The sequence below is a fragment of the Crocodylus porosus genome, unplaced genomic scaffold (assembly GCF_001723895.1).
Source record: "Crocodylus porosus isolate Cpor-Errol unplaced genomic scaffold, CroPor_comp1, whole genome shotgun sequence".
Lineage (NCBI taxonomy): Eukaryota > Metazoa > Chordata > Crocodylia > Crocodylidae > Crocodylus > Crocodylus porosus.
Window position 1 is genome coordinate 210,629,467 of NW_017728886.1, and position 18,207 is coordinate 210,647,673.

General features: G+C 39.2%; 2 protein-coding genes across 2 annotated transcripts in view; both read left to right on the plus strand.

Annotated features, from left to right (window-relative positions):
• The first annotated feature begins 6 nt into the window (after positions 1 to 6).
• Positions 7 to 711, plus strand: LOC109319391 (GTPase IMAP family member 4-like). Its single transcript, XM_019548909.1, has one exon. It carries the CDS (start codon positions 13 to 15, stop codon positions 454 to 456), a length of 444 nt encoding a protein of 147 aa, XP_019404454.1. The 5' UTR covers positions 7 to 12; the 3' UTR covers positions 457 to 711.
• A 2,178-nt stretch (positions 712 to 2,889) lies between these two features.
• Positions 2,890 to 18,207, plus strand: part of CSPP1 (centrosome and spindle pole associated protein 1) — a 98,687-nt gene continuing 83,369 nt past the window's right edge. The window contains exons 1-5 of the mRNA XM_019543435.1: positions 2,890 to 3,657; positions 4,526 to 4,638; positions 6,604 to 6,700; positions 15,223 to 15,323; positions 16,030 to 16,053. Coding sequence (XP_019398980.1) covers positions 4,540 to 4,638; positions 6,604 to 6,700; positions 15,223 to 15,323; positions 16,030 to 16,053 — 321 coding nt within the window. The 5' untranslated portion in view covers positions 2,890 to 3,657; positions 4,526 to 4,539. The remainder of the gene's footprint in view (positions 3,658 to 4,525; positions 4,639 to 6,603; positions 6,701 to 15,222; positions 15,324 to 16,029; positions 16,054 to 18,207) is intronic.

Below are 18,207 nucleotides of genomic sequence, written 5' to 3' on the forward strand. Positions count from 1 at the left end.
GAGCTGCTGAGGATGATTGATGCGATGGTGGAGAAGAATGGAGGTGACCACTACACTAATGACATGTATGAGTGTGCTCAAAGACAGCTTCAACTGAAAATGGAGGAGCTCAGGAGAACCTACACTGAGCAGATGGAAAGAGAAAGAAAGGAAAAGAAATCTCAGCTGGATGAGAAACATAAGAAGGTGGATGAGGAATTAAGGGAAAGAATAGAGGAGTTAAAAAAATGTGGCTCAGTTGATCAAAACACTTTATTGTTCCTAAAAGAAGAAGCCAAAGAGAAGAAGGAAGCCATTCGACAAAAAATGGAGAAAGAGCTACAGGAAATTAGTGACCGCTATCAGAAACGTCTAAATAACCTCCGGGAAGAAGCTGACAACGATGTTACTCTAAAACAAACTCTGTTAAATAAATTTGAACAGATATTTTCAAAAAGCAAAAACTGGTTCAAATAATAATGATTACATTACCATCATTTCTGTTTCTCAAGTGGTGTTACCTTAGGGTGTGTGTAGATGAAACACAGGCCTTAAATTGAAGTGGTGGGTTTTAAAAAACACCACTTTAATTTAGGGCTGATTAAACCCCCGTGTCATACACACACCCCCCGGTGACCTGCTTGCCTCTCTGGCAAGGAGGGGAGGGTGAGCTGCTGGAGGGTGAAGCAGTCCCTGGGTGAGGAGGGGCTGGTGTTTTCCTCCCGCGTGGGCAGCGGGGAGGGGTTGTCGCAGGCCCCGGCAACGGTTTCTGTTGTAACCTGGTTGCCTAACAACGCCGAGCGGCGTCTTAAAGGGGCCGACCGCTGGGAACGCGTTCGGGGCCACCCCGCGCGTCATCACGCCCAGCCCTTCTCGGTGCCGCGGGGCAATGCCACTGGCGGGCGTGGGGAGCACTGCAGTCCTGTGCATGCCCGGAGCCGCCCCTAGGGGCTGTACCACCGCCGCTCGGCGGGGAGCGACAGGGGGACGTGGTCAGTGACGGTCGCGTGGTCTGCTCCGGGGCCGGGAGCGGAGCAGGCTCGGGCTGGGGCGGCGCTGCTCGCCATGGAGAGCGGGTCCCTGCCGGGGTAGGGGCGGGACGAGGAGGGGAAGCCCTACTGCAGCCTTCCCAGCGGGTTTGACTGCCTCTTCCCCGAGGGATGGGACGGGGGCTTCCCGTTGCTTCCAGCGCCTGAGCCGGCTCCGGCGCTTCTGCCTTGCCCTCCCTCGCGCGGGGCTGGGGCTGCGACTGCATAGTTTGCAGGGATCCTGGTGGAAATTGCGGATCGTATTAAGCTGGGGTGCGGAGGCTCTGGACCCTGGCTCCACTGCTGCTTTTTTCCCCCTCTGCTAAGACAGCCGAAGAGCAGAAAGGCCTGACTTCCCCAGGCCGGCTCCCGAGGCTTTCCCCTCTCGTGATGGGCGTCTTGCCGCAGTCGCTTCAGGTTCGGGGCCTAAGCTGGAGAGAAGAGACTGGCACGGGCTGCGCTGGGCTGGCGGGAGTGGGTCTGCTGGAAAGCAGCTGAACTTTATTCCTGGTGGTAAAGCCGACCTGGTGCTGGCAGGAGTGGACTGGTCCTTAGTTGTCTCCAACATGAGCCCCTGAAAATCCTCCCCTTCTGGACTGTCTGCTTGTTTTCTGCTTGGCTAGACAAACTGAAATGCAGCACAACCTGTGGCAGCTTGTTTGCTTCCACTTGCAGCTCCTCAGCTGACTCCCTTGTTGCCATTATGCATTGCATTTATGCATGTTGGCTTCATTTTAAATAAATGTTAACACTTGTGGTAGGGTAAGAGTGATATTATAGCTGCAGTGGTCCAGGAGTGATGCCACAGGCATAACATATTATGCCAGACGCGTAATTTCTTATAATGATAATGATATCTTTCATTGGACCAACTGTGTCACTGGGATATAAAGTTAGACAAGCTTTTAAATGTAAGATGTTTGTAAACACTGTCATTTGTGTAGGAGTTTGTAGGATGCTATAAAACAATTTGAGAATTTTGTCCTTTTGTAGCAACCTTTGAAATAAACCTAAGTAAAAGGAAATATTGCTTTGTAACAGCACAAAAATGTTCGAGAGGCAAAGATTTCTGACCTGTGACATCTTTCATTAGACCAAACGTAGCTGGGATAAAGTTAGACAAGCTTTTGCATGTAAGATGTTTGTGGGCTCCTTGTGCCTATGACATTTGTCTTGCATTTGAAAGCTTGTCTCAACTTTCTCAACTACATAGTTAGTGCAATGAAGTATATCACCCCAGGAAATCCTTGCCCCTCAAACGCTTTTGAGTTTATACATTGTAATATTTCTATTTACTTTGATTAATTTCAAGGGTTCCTATAAAATGACACAATTTTTATACAAATTATTTTGTAGTGTCCTACAGATTCATATGCCATTTAGCATGAGCCATCAGAAAATTAGCTAGTACTATGTTCAATGTAGTATACATATAGACAATTTTAATGGACTTGGTGGGGCGGGGGGTGTTTGAAGGGATTTTTGTTGTTTTTGGCTAGTTTTAATGTTCTTGCATGTGTTAGCATGCATATGCACGAAAATGAAAAGGGAATCTGCTGATTTTTCAATAGTTTAAATTAAAAGCAGAATCTTAAATAACTTCATTGGTGCAATGTCTAATTTTATGAAATCACTTGAGTTTTTCTTCCCTTGAGCATTGGTGTATTATCTGAACACAGCTGTGGATGCACAGCCCTCACAATGCTCAAGTAAACTCTATATCCCCTTTTCCTTTTCTTCTGCTCCATTTTCTCTTGTAGAGGATCCTTTCTAATAATTTAATTAGCAGTTGACTCTTGTGCTTGTTTCACAATCTTTGAATCCATGCACATTTTAAAAGATCTTCTCAGGCAAAAAAGCGCTTCTCAAGCAAAAAGCACATTTTAAAAGATTTTCTCAAGCAAAAAACAGTGGCATAAAATATCTAGTTATCTCCATAGCAGAATTCTGTTAGTGCTTCTTGCGTAATAGCCATGTTAAAGGTAGCATGCTGAATTAACAGTATTTTACAGTACAGTATTTTACTATGAGTAGAATTTTGAGCTTTCTTCACATTAATTGAATTTTTGTATAGTAAAAATCTTAATAGGCATTTTGCCTTGGTTTTTCCTTAATGTTTCATATTGTTTAGGATCAGTGTCTGATAAAAGTAAAAAATATAATTATAGATAGTTCATTATACTGTCTATTTTGGAGTGAGAAAGACGCTTGCAGATCTTACTATCATTCTTTCCCTAACTTAAAAAAATGTCTCCAAATAGGGTTTGGAAACAATTCCAGAGTGTATACATGTGGAACTGAAGGTCATAAATTCAGTTGCCACAGTCCAGTGAGCTATGGAAGGAACCTTTTTTGGTGTATGACTTGATATATGTTATTCTTGCAAGTGAGTAGGCTTCAGTAGGTAGCTGATGTGAGCAAGTGTGGAGCTTATTGTGAAAAAAATCCCTTTTTCTTTTCATAATAATAATAATCTTCAGCAATCCTTCTGTAAAATTGCTTCTCCAGAAGTAATATAGCCTGTGCCTAACAGCATATATTCTTTTTTAGGTTTCCTTTGACTTTCAGTGTGCAAAGTCAATGAGAATGATTTAGGACAATCAGATGGGGAATTTATTTTTGGAGTTGATCTTCCTGTATTACCACAAATGTTTGTAACTGGGTTGCCCTGTATCTGCCTCATTTGAGTACTGTATAACTTTACTAATTTAAAGAATAACTTCCCCATACCAGTATGTTATATTAACGTTTTACTGTAACTCAGCAGGCAGATTTCTCTTAATTTCAGACCTTTATTTGCTTATCTTGGTACACTGTGTGCTAATTTTATTTTTTCCATTTTGCCTTGTTATTTTTCAGCTGTCATGAATCAGTCTCTGTGTGTTGTGTCCCCCCCTTCCCCCTTGGTCATCTTTGACAGGCAGTTGGCTAGTCCTATAATAATAACCTTTATAGGAAAGAAGAATACTATATTCAGAAAATTATTGGGACTGTCTTACGGGATCTTTTGCTTCTCTCGGAGGAGAAATTCTGAAGGTTGCTATGCATTAGGTCAGGGGTGCTCAACCCCTGGGCTTTGGGCCAAAACTAGCACATGGAGCCATTGCATCTGCACTGTAGGGCTTCCCACAGGTCAGGAAATTTTGCAGCGGGGGAGCAGTGGCAATTATTACTACCACCTTCCCATGCTGCCAGTTTCTCAAGCTTCATACAGCTGGGTTAGGATCAGGTCACGCCCCCTCCTCCCTGCATGTCCAGGTCAGGACTGGGCACTGCCCATCTACCTGTGGGGTAAAAAAGGATGGGCACCACTGCTTTAGGTCAGTTATCTCCAGGGAGGTTTTCTCTAAAGCTAAGCTAACCAAGATTTTCAAGCTTACGTTTCTTTATCTGGTATACGCAATAATTTGATGACTAAATTGAGTTGTTTAAGGTAGTTAATAATTTAACTTTTTGTAAACTCCAGTTCCTTCTGGTGAAGAATTGCATCATTCTGAAGCTGTGTGTTTCTCTCCTAGGAATCTAAGAAACGATGTCAGATGTCTTGGACCAATTTATTGAAGAGCAAAAGGCCAAGTTGGCACAAGACAAAGCGGAACTTGAAAATGATCCTCCTTATATGGAAATGAGGGTAAGAGAATTTAACTGCTTGAATTTTAAACTTTTTTTTAAAATCTGCTTATAATATGCTTATAAAAGCTAATTCTTTATAAGATTTTTTTTACATCTGTGCATGGGAGGGCATTGGCAAATCTAATTTCTCCTCAGACTTGGGTATTAAATGTGTTCAGCTGTGAAGATTGGTAGGCTGTGCTGCATTTCTTTCAGCCATCAGCCTATTGAATTTTGATGTTCATAGGCTGGTAGCCAGAGACGCTGAACTATAAGCCCTTGCTTCTAATTAGAAACAACCCCACCCAGGACAATAAGAATGTTTAAGTCTGGGATCCATATCCTCAGACTACCCTTCTTTTACCGTTCCAGAAAAATAGTCACAGTTCTATTTCTTGAATTAGTCTCTGAGACATGGTAATCCTTTTTGTTCTTCCCCTTCCATACTGCTTTGGTGTATTATTATCTTGCTAGTCTAATGGTTCTCAACCTCCTGCCTGTTTCCCGTTTCTGCAGCCTCAGGCCTCAACCCCTCCTCCCCCTGTCATTCACTGCACTGTTTTTGCTCCCCACAGCCTCAGGCCCATGTCCCCCTTCCCTTGTCTCCCTCCCCGAGAACCTCTGCAGCCCTCCTCTTCCCCTTGCTGCTTGCCCTTTCTCTGTTGCCAACAGACTCCATCCTCACTCCAGCCTGGAGCACAAAGCATGGCTCTATCCCAGCCATATAGCAGGAGACTGGAGAATGAATGGAGCTTGCTGATGCAAGGGTAAATGGCAGCAGGAGGGGAGAAGAGGTGGGTGGGGATCAGAGGCAATGGGATGGGGGAGATGGGAGAAGGAAGCAGGTTTCCAAGGTTGTGGGGGGCAGGAGTGGTACACTGGGGAGACAGGAGGGCTGTGGGTGGCAGGCACAAGGGGGGGAGAAGTGTGGAAGGGTGACAGGTGGTAGAGGGCAAACTGCCTGCTTCTGCCCCGCCATCATCTGCCCCTCCCCAGTGCTTGGCACCACTGCCTCCACATTGCCTACCCCCTTACTGCCTCCCTGCTGCCTGTCCTACCAGGTGCCAGCCCACAGCCTTCCCCCTTTCCACCATGTACCCCTCACAGCTGCTTTCCCAGGTGCAATGCTGGTAGGAACAAATTTACGATGATCTTCCAATAATTAGATTCTATACTTGGAAAATTATATAACAAATTTATAAATTTTCCATGTGTAAAATCTAATTATTGGGGGGTCGTCTTGCATTCAGGGTTGTCTTGGACAGTACAGTAGTTTTGAAATTGTGTACCCCTCAATTGATAAAAGTTATGGAGGGTTGTTTTTGAGTCCAGTGAAGAGTGTTTGGAGTCCAGAAAAGGTTGAGAACCATTGCGTTAGTCACCCTGTGTTCAGTTTTCCTAACTCCTGTTGAGCCCCAAGCTATTCATTTCCTGCTTGGTGCATCCTACTCGGCCATCAACTTTTCTTTGCTTATGTACCCATGAGACTAATTTTTCAAGGTATTAAAAGAGCAGGCAGGCTTTTGTCTTCATCTTCCCTGCTTAGACCAGTTATAGGAAGCAGGAAGATAATTCTGCTGCATTGAAAGCTGTATTTTCACTCCGCATGAGCTGTGGGGCTGATACTCTGACCTTGCCCCACCATATCTGGATTTTTTTTTTTTTTTTAACTAGATGACTGACCATACTGACTAATAGCATGGACCAGATCTTCCTTGTTAAGAAGAATAAAGGGCACATGAATTGTTTGATTCACAAATATTTCACAGACTACAAGTGCTGGTGGAAATCACATACAAGAGCTCCTTCTTGTATATTATGTACAAGAGCTCCTTGTCTATAATGATGGTGAACTCCTTGCTCTGTTGCATGTATTTAAACTCGCATCTCTCTGCTTTCAAATAAAAATTAAATAATGTTCCTACAAGTGATTTTATAGCTATTTCTCTTATCTATTCAAGCAAAATGCACTTTTTCTTTTCAGAGCAAAGGTTCAGAACAGCTTTCTGAGACCAGCAAAATGTTAATCTCTATGGCTAAAGAAAATATACCACCAAATAGTCAAGAGAGCTGTCCACTAGGTATGGTATACATTTTATATGCAGTAGTTTTTAGGCGTGGATAATATTTAATTATCTTATAGAACTTTAAGTATTGCAGAAAAAAAACTTTCATATTTTGCATTCTTATAAGAGCATCATAATAGTTCAAGCACATTAAGTTTCTTTCACTACCTTTACAATATCTTGTTTGCTGTCTGAAAACCTGAGAGAGAATATCCTTTGTTGAAAGCATTACTCAGTTTAACTCCTGGGCTAATAATGTCTGTTAGACAGTCTTGGGGGAGGAGAAGAGAGAGACAGAATGAGGCTGTCTGTTAGAGCAGTATTTCAGATAGAATGTCCATTCCATTTGCTGCCAGAGATTTTTCTGCTGCTTGGGGATGGAAAAGCAAGAAGTTTTTGGGGTGTTTTTTGTTTTGTTTGTTTGCCTCTTGGCACAAGTAGTGCTATGGCATGGTTCATAGGACCACAAGCAAATGAGCTAAATCTCTTGACAAGCCTAAAAAGGCAAAAGATAAAGCAGCTGTATTTTTTTTAAACTGGTCTCTGTACTTGGATCACTTTGGTTAAATGAATTAATAATATTTGTGTTTAATTTATTTGTGTAATAAAGGATGATGTAGTGAATTCATGGAGTACACAAAAAATAAATCAAAATGCTTGCTTGAAGTCTAAAGTTGTGTGTTAAGCTGTGTTTACTAGAAGACCTCTTGAATATGAGACAGATTCAAATTCAGTTTTATTCTGTTGAGTAAAGTTATTTTTATTTAGGTATTTTTTTCAGTTTAACTTTTTTGTAAAGTCTTATATTTTGACTGGAGCATTTATAATCTCTCTTCTTTACAAATCTTTATTTACTTTCTAATTCTCTTCTGTTTCTTTCTTTGCAAATACTTGATGTTATTCCATTCTTCATTTTACTTTTTTTTCTTTCTAATGTGCCAACCCTATATTTCTATGTTGTCTTTTCCTCATAAGCTTCTGTTTTCTTCTTAATATTATTTGCTTAATCCCTGTTTATAGCTTTAGAGCTTTTTTGCATCCAGTTTTTCTGCTAAGCAACCTTTCCTTTCATACGGAATGCAGTTGCTACTGTGCTGCATCTGTTTTTTATTCCTGACTTATTTTCATGCTGCTTATACCAAAATTAGCATATCTGTGTTCTCCTTCCATAAGCACTAGAAATTGTTTTCAGTTTATAGTACTTAATCAAATTTGATTTTGAAGTTGTATACACAATAATTATATAAACTGTGTGGCAAATAATATTTGCAAGATGCAGCAGTACCTCACAGGATAGAAATTATTTGGAAATTCATAGTTTCAGTATACTTAATCTCTCCTCCTTCACACATACTTTTTTATTTAACTGAATCTTTGTCTGCTGCCATCTTAAAAATACAATGTCTTTATTGTAACCCAAGACCAAGAAGGAAAAAAAAGGCTTCGTTCAAGATAGCTGTCAGACTTGAAATTGCTTTTTTCTCCCCAACAGCCTCTGTTAACCTGTTAAGTAAAGAACTGCAAAGCAATAATTCTCTGGAAGCAAGTGCTACTTACAAATATACCTGGCCTGCCTCAATCAGTTATGACCCCTCTGCGTTACAATTTAAGCTGAATTTGTAACCAGTCAATGGCATGGTTTACCCTAAACATGGGTTACACCTTCACATGGGGGTTAGGGTTGAGGGGGAAGGCAACCAGCTCTTAAATGAGTACTTAAGCTTGACAATAAATGGCTTGATTTTTATGAGGTTGGAGAACCTGTAACTGAACTTAATGACCCATATGGATGCTCAGCACCTTTGAAAACAGGATGCTTATTAAATCCTAAACGTGGGCACTCATCTGAAAATCCTGACTACGGCTTGTAAAATATAGTGCTGATAACAAACGCTAAATAATTTAAAATATGAAATGCAGTACTTAAACTACGTTGGATTTTTTTAGATGTGGAGAGTGGGGAAAGGAGCAGGTGAATGTAGAAGTGGTCCCGGTTACTTAAGTTCTGTCCCTTACAGGCCAGCATAGGATGTGATGCCATTGTTTAAATGATGGTTGTGTTGATGCTGCAGTCAGGTGAACTGACACCTTTATTCACCAATAAAGGTTTTAGAAATTGAATATTAGCAAGATTGTGCATTTCAGACATAGAAATAAATAAAAATACTGGTGATTGTTAATATTGGCTGTAACACTGACTCCTTACTTTCTTTAGAAATCACTTAGCACATTTGGATTCATTCTAATAATTACAAAATTTTGAGGGAATGATGTATACCTGTGTCCCAAGCCTCAGTCCTCAGAATAGCTTTTCAGGGTTTTTTAAGGATGCAATTTTTATTTTGTCTGTAAGTGTAGTAACTTAAACCACCTCCCCCATAAGCTCTTCCTTTCCCCCCACCAAAGAAAAAACACCCCAAAAGGACATAGGAGAGCTCCTTGGTCTAAGAAACCTGAAACTTGAACAATAGACCTGAAAGACAAATAATACAGAACACATCTGGAAAGGGGAAGGACAAACTCCTCTTCTCCCCTTCCCCCTTGCTCCTATGGGTCTCTTCCCAGTTCCTCAATTGTCAGAATAAATATAAAAAAATCTCTTTAGTGCTTTATTTCATGAAGATATTGTGACAGCTTCAGTGTGGGAGGAAAAATTGGCCAGTAGAGCAAATTGTGAAGGTTCCAGAAATGTACTGGTAATGGTGGAAATTAAATCATGAAATTTTGGTACCATTGAAATCCATCACAGAAATGTCATCAACTTCAGTAGTTGAGGAGAAAAACATATAACTCAATATAGTTGAATTATAACTACCTTAAATCCTTGTTCAAAAGGAAATACTAAAAATGCCATTAATGTTGCCCTGTGTGAAATGACATCACCCCTAGAAATGACCTAAATGACAATCAAGTGCTGCTGCCCAGCTGGAGTCACAAAGGGTAAATTTAGTGAGAAGACGACACCTGAAGTATGTATCTCAGATTTTTTGCCAACTTTATTGTTGAACAGTAAGTTAGATCACTGATGCTTCACTGTCTTTAGGGATTTTTTTTTAGCTGTAGACATATAGAAACTTAGTATCGGGGGAAGACTATTTTACTTATCCCAAAGCATTTGACATGTCCCTTTGTTGCAGTAAACAAATCAGTAGTATCTTCAGTTGTTGATGTGCCCTTATAAACTATTGTACATATACTCATTCCATCTGGTGGACTTAATGAGAACTGCTCAACTGTTGTAGATTACATATACTAATAAGAGCTTGTAGAGGTTTTATGTACCTTGCGTATTGTGGGTTTCAACCTCTTTGTTGTTGTTGCTATGAAGCTGTAGCTGGCTAAAATGTGCAGGATAGTTGCAACCATGACATTCTTGTAACAAATCCATAATCATCTGATAACTTGAGAATTGATGCCAGTGAACCACTAGCCATTTTTGTAGTATAAAAACAAATACGTTTCAAGTTGTCAGGTGAAAAAGTGCAACTTTTAATTCGTTTTAACAACTCTGAATTTCAACATGATCAGAAATTATGGTGGTTCATATTTTTAAGTAAAAATTATGACATGGGCAACAGACAAAAAAAATGTACACAGTTAAAAATTCATTGCATTAGTAAGCCTTCTGAATACCACGGGGCTGTCTGTTTTATTATTTTGTTACCATGCAGTGTAACAGAACTTTTGGGCCATGCTCTGATCTTCCTGTCTCTCGTGTAAATACAGAACAACTTGACTGAGGATATCAACATTTTTGATTTAAATAATGGAGGACAGTAGAGTTAGTCTGGGTTTAACATGTAAATAAGATCAAAACCTGGCTTTATGTTCAACAGCTAGTACAATACACTGGAATTGGTCATAGTTTTGTTTTGGCTTGTGTCTACCTTCTTAATAACTGTTAAAATTGATTAAATATTCATGTGAGACTTTTCAGAGTCCAAGCAATAAAGTAGTTGTATAATTATATTCTTGTTAATGTGACAGATGACCAGGGATCCTGGTTTTCTCTGATTAAGAAAAAAAAAATCCTAGTTTTTGAATAAAAAAAGAATAACCCCAAATCCATATTTTTGCATAATTAAAATGAAACGCCTCAAGTGCAGATGACATATGCTAATTGATTATAGTCTCAACTACATGTCAGTAAATTTAACTAATCAGCATATGTCATCTGCACTCAAGTGATGTTTCATTTTAATCATGCAAAAATATGGATTTGGGTTTTTTTTTTTTTTAAATTGGGAATTTTTTTTTTTTTAAACGGAGAAAACGAGGATCCCTGCAGATGACACGTGGTGATTTGATGCAAACAGAGAAGCTCTGTTTTCTGACTTGTAGTTGAGACTATAGTGTAACTACTGAAACCAAGAGACATAGTGAAGATGATCTTCCCTGCCACAGAGAGCAGGGGGGTCCCTCTTGGGGTTCTGTGGTGAAGGGAAGACAAAATAAGGAGAATCTTGATAAGGGGTTGTTGTTTCTGAGGTTATACAGGGTGAGGAGCCTTTTGTAAAAAGTAATGAGTCTTTAAAGAAAAATGTTGCTTCCATTTCAAAGCAGGAAAAAAAAGGAATAGGAGTCTAGATGAACTGTTTACCTTTTTATGTAGTTTATTTTCTCTATCTGTGATACCTTTGTGATGTCATAAAGGAATAAGATGTGAGGTAGTATGTGTATATACTTCATCATTGACATGAAGCATCACAATGAAGCAAAGAAATAGTGAGATCCTGGGCAACACATGACATGAAATATCTTATTACAGTAAACTGTAAACTTCAAGTTAATAAATTATATTAATTTGTTTAAATAAAATTATATATTTTGGGGAGCTCCCAAAAAGATGTTAAATAGGTAGTCCTGAATACTGGATAGGTAAAATAATCACCTCTAACATGCGTTGTTCCTCCCTTTAGGCTGCAGTTGGCCGTGGTCTATTATAAATTGATGCAACTTGTGAGAGTGTGTCTGCTTTAAATTACATTGAACGCCAGAGTTTGGAGTTCTCCCCTTTCAGTTGTTCCAAGGACCTGGCTGAATGTGTGATGTTCAGTCACTGGAAAAGCATATTTTACAATGACACTTCATTTTGCATATATCTTAGTAATAAACAAAGATTTTATGCTTTTCCAGAAAGTCTTTTTTGCCTTACGGGTTGTAAACTGTACGTGAAAAGCATTTAATGGTATCAAATGCACACATTATATAACACCAACAAGAAGGAACACAACTATAACTTAACGATAGAGCAGGCTAAAAAATTTTTATTTTGCTTTTTTTTTTGCCACAATCCAAGCTGCTGTAAAGAGAGAGCAATCTAAGCCTTTTCAAGTTTCTCTTTAGACTATCTACCTTTTCTCTCCATAGGTCTTCAATACAGCTTTCAATAACAGTAGTCAGTTCAGACATCATTTGTCAAGCAGAAACTGAAATCTGAAAGTAATGATGAACCCTGAATGTATTACCTGTTGTTCTTCCCTTTCTTTGTTGAATTGTATTATGAGTTCTTTCCTGGGTGAGGGAGAGAGATTCCCTTTGCTAGAACTGTTGGAAACCAATCATACACACCTTTTCATTATGTAGTTTTTCCTAGCTCTTTTTAAATAAATCAGTAACAAAATTGGCTAATCAGCCTGTGCATACACAAGTGTAAGAGTGACTGGGATTAATGTTTTATGGCACTTAATTTTTTCTTTATTTGTCATCAAGTCACTGTACAGGTAGTACTAACTAATCTTTGCCATGGGTAACCAAAGTAACAGCCAAAGCAAACTGATTTGCCTCAATCTACAGTAAATCAAGAACCTGCATAGAAAACATTTTAAATGTCCTTGCTTTTGTTGCAGGGCACTAAGGTCCCTGCTCCTTTAAGGGCAGAAAGTGCCTAGAGAGAGGGCCCTTGCAGCCAGGCAGAAACCCCACAGGTGCAGGTTACTGTGGCAGCAGGCTAATGAGGGAATTAGCCTGCACCTGTACCTGGTCAGCTGACTGGAAAAAGGCAGGGCTTTGGGCATATATAAACCCCAGGGCTGTAACTAGAGGTTTAGTTCCCTGGCAGCAGCCAAGGGGGAAGGAGCTTTCATAGAGGAAGCTACTTGGAGATGCTTGACTGCCTGTTCTGATGCTGGTAGGATTAAGGGGCTATAGGAGCTCATAAGTGGTGGTGGGGAAGAGGCCCATTAAACTGAAAGAGACAAGCTTGCCCCCTTAAAAGGGATGGAGTATGGACCCTAGGTTATTGCTGTATTGTAGCCCAGGAGCTTGTGCTTTCTGTTGTTATTTAAACTGCTGGACTGGGCTGAGACTATTGGGGCAGAGGAGGGCTCATTGGGGCACACTACAGTGTGGAGACTCCAGTGCCAGAGTGGGGTGCTGCAAGAGGGGGAGAGCAGACTCCAGTGCCAGAGGGTGCAGTTGAGGCCAGACAAAACTGAGGCCTCAACATGAGAAGACAATGTCTACATACCATCTGCGAGTCATGGGGTGTGATAAAGGGGCAGTTTTGGAGTCATGCATGTAGCCCATAAGGCTTGGGGGTATCGTAAGGCACCTCCTGAGTGTGGGACCCAATAAGAGGTCTAACAACTTACAGCGTTTAGAGGAGTCTGTCAAGACTGTGACCAAGCAGGAACTCTAGAGCAGCCTCCCAATCCATCATTTATACCAGCGAGACGTGGCAGGTGAGATTAGTAGGTGCCCATAGGGCAGTGCTGGCATGGTCACAGTGCCCTAGGGACATCACCACCATCCCTGGGGAGGCCATATCATGACAGTCTCCTAGATTGTTTTGTTTAGATCATAGTGACTTAGAAACACTTTCAAGGTAACTTGTAGGCAGTATTACTTTACATCTATCCCCATCCAAGCTAAGGCATGATAAAGAATACTATGTGGGGGAGGTAAGTAATTTTGTTTACTGACTGATTGTAAAACATGGACTGGAAAAATAGGAAAATAATAAATTCTGTATACTAACTCTGACTTAGCACATCTTGTTTCATACATTTTTTGAAACTTAGAAGTATAAGAGTACAGCAAAAGCGTTGTTATCCGGCACACATGGGGAATGGGGGGTGCCGGATAACAAAATATGCTGGTTAACTGAGAGGCCTGAACACGCATCTTTGCCTCTTTGGGCTGCCACCTCTCCCACCACATCTGGGGCATTGCTGCCCCTCCTGCTGCATAGGTGCCCCTCTCGCAGGCCCTGAGGAACAGGGAGGTGGGCTCCATGCAGACTGCTATGCTCCAGGCCATGGGGGCTTGGCAGCATAGTGGGTGCTTTGCCGTGGTCTGTCGGGGCTTGGTGAAACTGGAAGTGTCACAGTGGGCTCTTTTGGTTTCGCTTTTACCTTACAAGACAGCATGCCGGTTAATAGAGCATGCTGGCTTGTAAGGTGCCCGATAACGCAGCTTTACTGTAATTGGTCTGAGAATTTAACAATTTCAGAAGTAACAAGAATCTTGAACCATGGCTGAATGAATGTCTGTTAGTAACTTAGATCTGAAATGTTACAAGATGGACTTCAGTATGCTGCAGCAATATTTTCCACATCTCATGGGTTTACACCCAACAGTATAGAAGTTCAGCAGTCTTGTGCTGCCTTTGTCACTGCTTCCAGTTGTTGCCAGTTATCCTCTGCTGTCAGTTGCTCTTGATGCTCATTGATGTGCAGTTGGTTGTGGGGGAAGTGGCAGCGGCAGCTAAAGTGAGGAGGTTGGGGGGAACTGCAGATTTGCCATTGTGATTTATATGCGCCCCCCTTAATAACTTTTTATGCTTCCCCAGGGAAGTACACTGTACACTTTTGGAAACACTGCACTAGAATAAAAAGTTGAATGAAGAAACATTCACTCTCCATGAAGAGCACCTTCATAATTATACTGGAGCCAGTAGTTGTTGCACATTATTTTCATGCTAAAAAGTAGAAATTTAAGATGCATGTTATTTGAAGTGTTTTATTTTGTGTAGCTAGTGCAGAGCAAAATATCTAATAGTGAATGCTTACTGTATGCACTAATGTTTATACCAGTGTTTCCTAACCTTTTTTTTGCCGCAACCCTCTGCTGGGAGCGGAGTGTGGTGGCAACCCAGAGGCGGGGGAGCTCCTGGCACATCCTTTGTGTGTAGTGCTACTGGCATAGCCCCTGTGACCCTCATTTGGGGTTATACCAATAAAGAGATTTTGCTTCCAGATTATATATCAATAAGGCTGTATAATCTAAATATGAATGTTCAGAAATGTTTGTAAACCTATCAGTAAATTCAAATCATGGTAATTTTTTTCCTTTAGAAGCAATACAAAGAACAGAGAAATTCTGCAATTTTAAAAAACAGCAAAAAATTCTCTCATGTTCTGTAATGCTTTTTACATGATCATTCTTGTAGGTAAGAAATGTATTTATAAAACAATATATATAAATCATCAGTGTAACTATGTAAAGATTTTTCAGTTACTCTCCTTAACTCCTCCCCTCCACTACTGTATAGCACTGAAAATAATGGGAGTAAAAACTATGTTAAACTTCTGTAGGTAACTGTGGCTTGAGCTTGCCTCTTGGAGAAGAATATGAACGAAAAAAGCATAAACTAAAGGAGGAACTCCGACAAGATTATAGACGATATCTTTCTCAGGTAAAATCTTTGGCTTGTGGCCTGAATTTACTCTATCTTTAACCAATACAGAAAACCCTCTCAAATGCCTTTTTGAGAAGACTGGATTTATTCTGAGCTGTGAAAGTATCTAGAGAATTATTTTTGAGTCATATCAGCAGGTGCTATATGTTGTAGTTTTTCATAGATCCTGGTGCCCCAAGATCTCATTTTATTCTAATAAAAATTGTTTAAATATAAAAACAAACAAACAAAACTTATTTTTTTCTGTCTCCTTTTTCCTTTTTGACTATTAACTGATGAGGCAGTTACTCAAGTAGTTTTCCATATTAAGCCTGAGCAGGTTGGGCAAGATATGTATTTATTTAGTCAGAAAACTGTCTCATTTTTCAGCTTTTACAATTCCACTCACTTTAGTATAACAGAAAGTTGCTGTTGGTCTTAGTACAGTTTAGGAGATTATTAAACTTGATCTTGTATGGTTGAAGGCCTGGCATAATCTCCATCTTCATTTGGAATATTCTAAATCTAGTTCAATCTAAATCTAAAGTGAAAAATACTCAGATCCCTTATTTTCTGCTGTTTTGTAAGCATCTATTACTGTTTTATATCATTGTGAATTGACACTGAAAAAGGTACATACAGTAGTTGTTTTGTTTTTTTTAGTACAATCAAGTGGTGGTAATGGAAGATATTTCATGAATAGTATGTTTTCCCTGACTTTTAGGGTATTTCACAGGCTAAAAGAAAGGTAGGGTGCCTGCAATATGTTGTTTTTTTCCTCCCCTTAAATTTAGTAGCTTCTTCCTTTGCTTCAAATGAGCTGTTTTGCTGACTTGGGTTAAAATAATTTGTTTCTGTGCTTCTGTGCATTTGTGTGCGCTGTAGTTGTGATTAATTGTATTTGTATGCCTGCTTTCTGCAAAATGACATGCTATGCTTTTTAACCTTCTGTATAATTTTACAATATTTGTTGATTTTTGTTTATTTTGGTTTTGGTATTACCCTTGCATTTGCTTGTCTTGCTCCATCATGCTGATTTAAAAAAAAAATGTTTTTATGGTAGATATTTTTGCTACAAGGCACACCACTCTTCATTCGTAACATTAGATGGGCAGTATAAGTTAAGAATGTTTGTAATAGACTTATTCCAGAAAACACTATCTTGGAAGACTCGCTTGTTAGTGAAGTATGTCCTGAAGTTTGTAAAATGCTTTAAAAACAACAAACAAACCCTTCAGGGCTTTTTCTGCTCCTCTGTCATAGTAAGTTTCATGTCAGCAAGAGAGAAATTGACATCTGAGAAAAAACAGCGGAGCTGATATCCCACAAACTTTGGTACCAAGTATAGCAATTAAAAGAATTTGAGAGGGAGAAGAAAATTATTGCCAACCCTTTTCAATTAATTTAAGCATAACTATAGTTGGTACAGAATTTATTTTTTAACGTAGTGATGTCCTTTTTAAATAACTTGAAAGTTAACTAATGTGGGGTTGGAGTGTTGTTGTAGCTATGATGGTCTGTAAAATACCTTGTTTCTTTCTCAGATCTGAAGAATGGCACTTCATGCTTGAAAACTTGTCTAACATATCTATCCCGGCTATGCAGTTGGTTCAGTAATAGATAATTGCCACACACACCTTGCTTTTCTTAAACTAAAAATTTTTGAATGAAGGATGGGTGGGATAGTAAAAAAAGTAGTAGAAAAAGACTAAATGTGCAAGGGTTTTACCTCACAAAATGCTATCTGAAACCATTCATGTTTTAATATGTTTATGTTAATGACTGCATTGACATATGCCAGAAATATGATAGAAAAACAACTGCAATAGTTGGCTTTTTAAATTCTAAGTAATCTTTATTAGACGATCATTGATATTTTTTTCTTTTCCTTAGTTGGAAATTCAGATATGATTTTAAACTAATCTGATAATATGGAAAATAATGCTGTTTTTAATAATGAACTGTTTTGTTTTCATTTGAAATATCAATTGTCCATTTCATTTTCCTTTAATTTTCATATTTAGTACTTTGATCTTGAGCTATTAAGAAATTAACAATTTACTTTGTATTGCATATATTAGGCATGTTAAACTCTTAAAGTTTATGGAGGAAATTAGATACTGATCTCTAGTTTCTTTCTCCAAAGTAAGTTGATACGGTGACAGCCTCGCAGAACACTAATGCTTTCAATGGTAACCTAATAACTGTATGCATACACAGAGAGCAATTTCTAAGCTAAGTGCTGACTATCTACAAACATCTTGTTAAAAGTGGGAAGTTATCACTAGTTCTGTTTTAAATATGCCAGTAATTAAATACTGGCAAAGATTACAATTAATTCATAATGTTTTTTAAACAAAAATGTCAATAAATAATTCCTTCTATTAACCTTACTCATTGTCAGTATCTGGGTGTTTGTATAGTTGCTAAATCCTCTAAATCCATGAAGTTGTTATATGTCCTATATGAGTATTGACTGGAACAGACAGACAGATTTTCCTGTCCTTTTGTATGCCAGAACAAAAGAAAACTTTATTATAATAGAAAAAAGGAGAACTTTTCTAACAAAATAAGACATCTGATTTTTGAAACACTATTAACTTAAAAACACAAAGACAATATTTTTAATGTAAAATAAATTATCAATTTAAGATCTGCCAAGTGTGGGTTTTTTTAAGGGAATTTAGTAGCTGCTTTTATTAAGCCATTTAGTCCTGAAGGCTTATCTTTGGAAAGTTTTAGCCTTCCTTAGCTGACATTAGACATTTTGATAGGCTGCAGATCTTATAGTTTTGATAACAGATATTGGTAATCTTGACATAGAAACATTACTGTGTGATTAGTTATTGGAGATCTCCATCATTGGCAGCCCCCCAAATATTCAATTTGGGATCGAGATGAA

Coding starts and splice junctions, on each gene's coding strand:
- LOC109319391 (XM_019548909.1), top strand. CDS start 13: ATGATTGATGCGATGGTGGAGAAGAATGGAGGTGACCACTACACTAAT.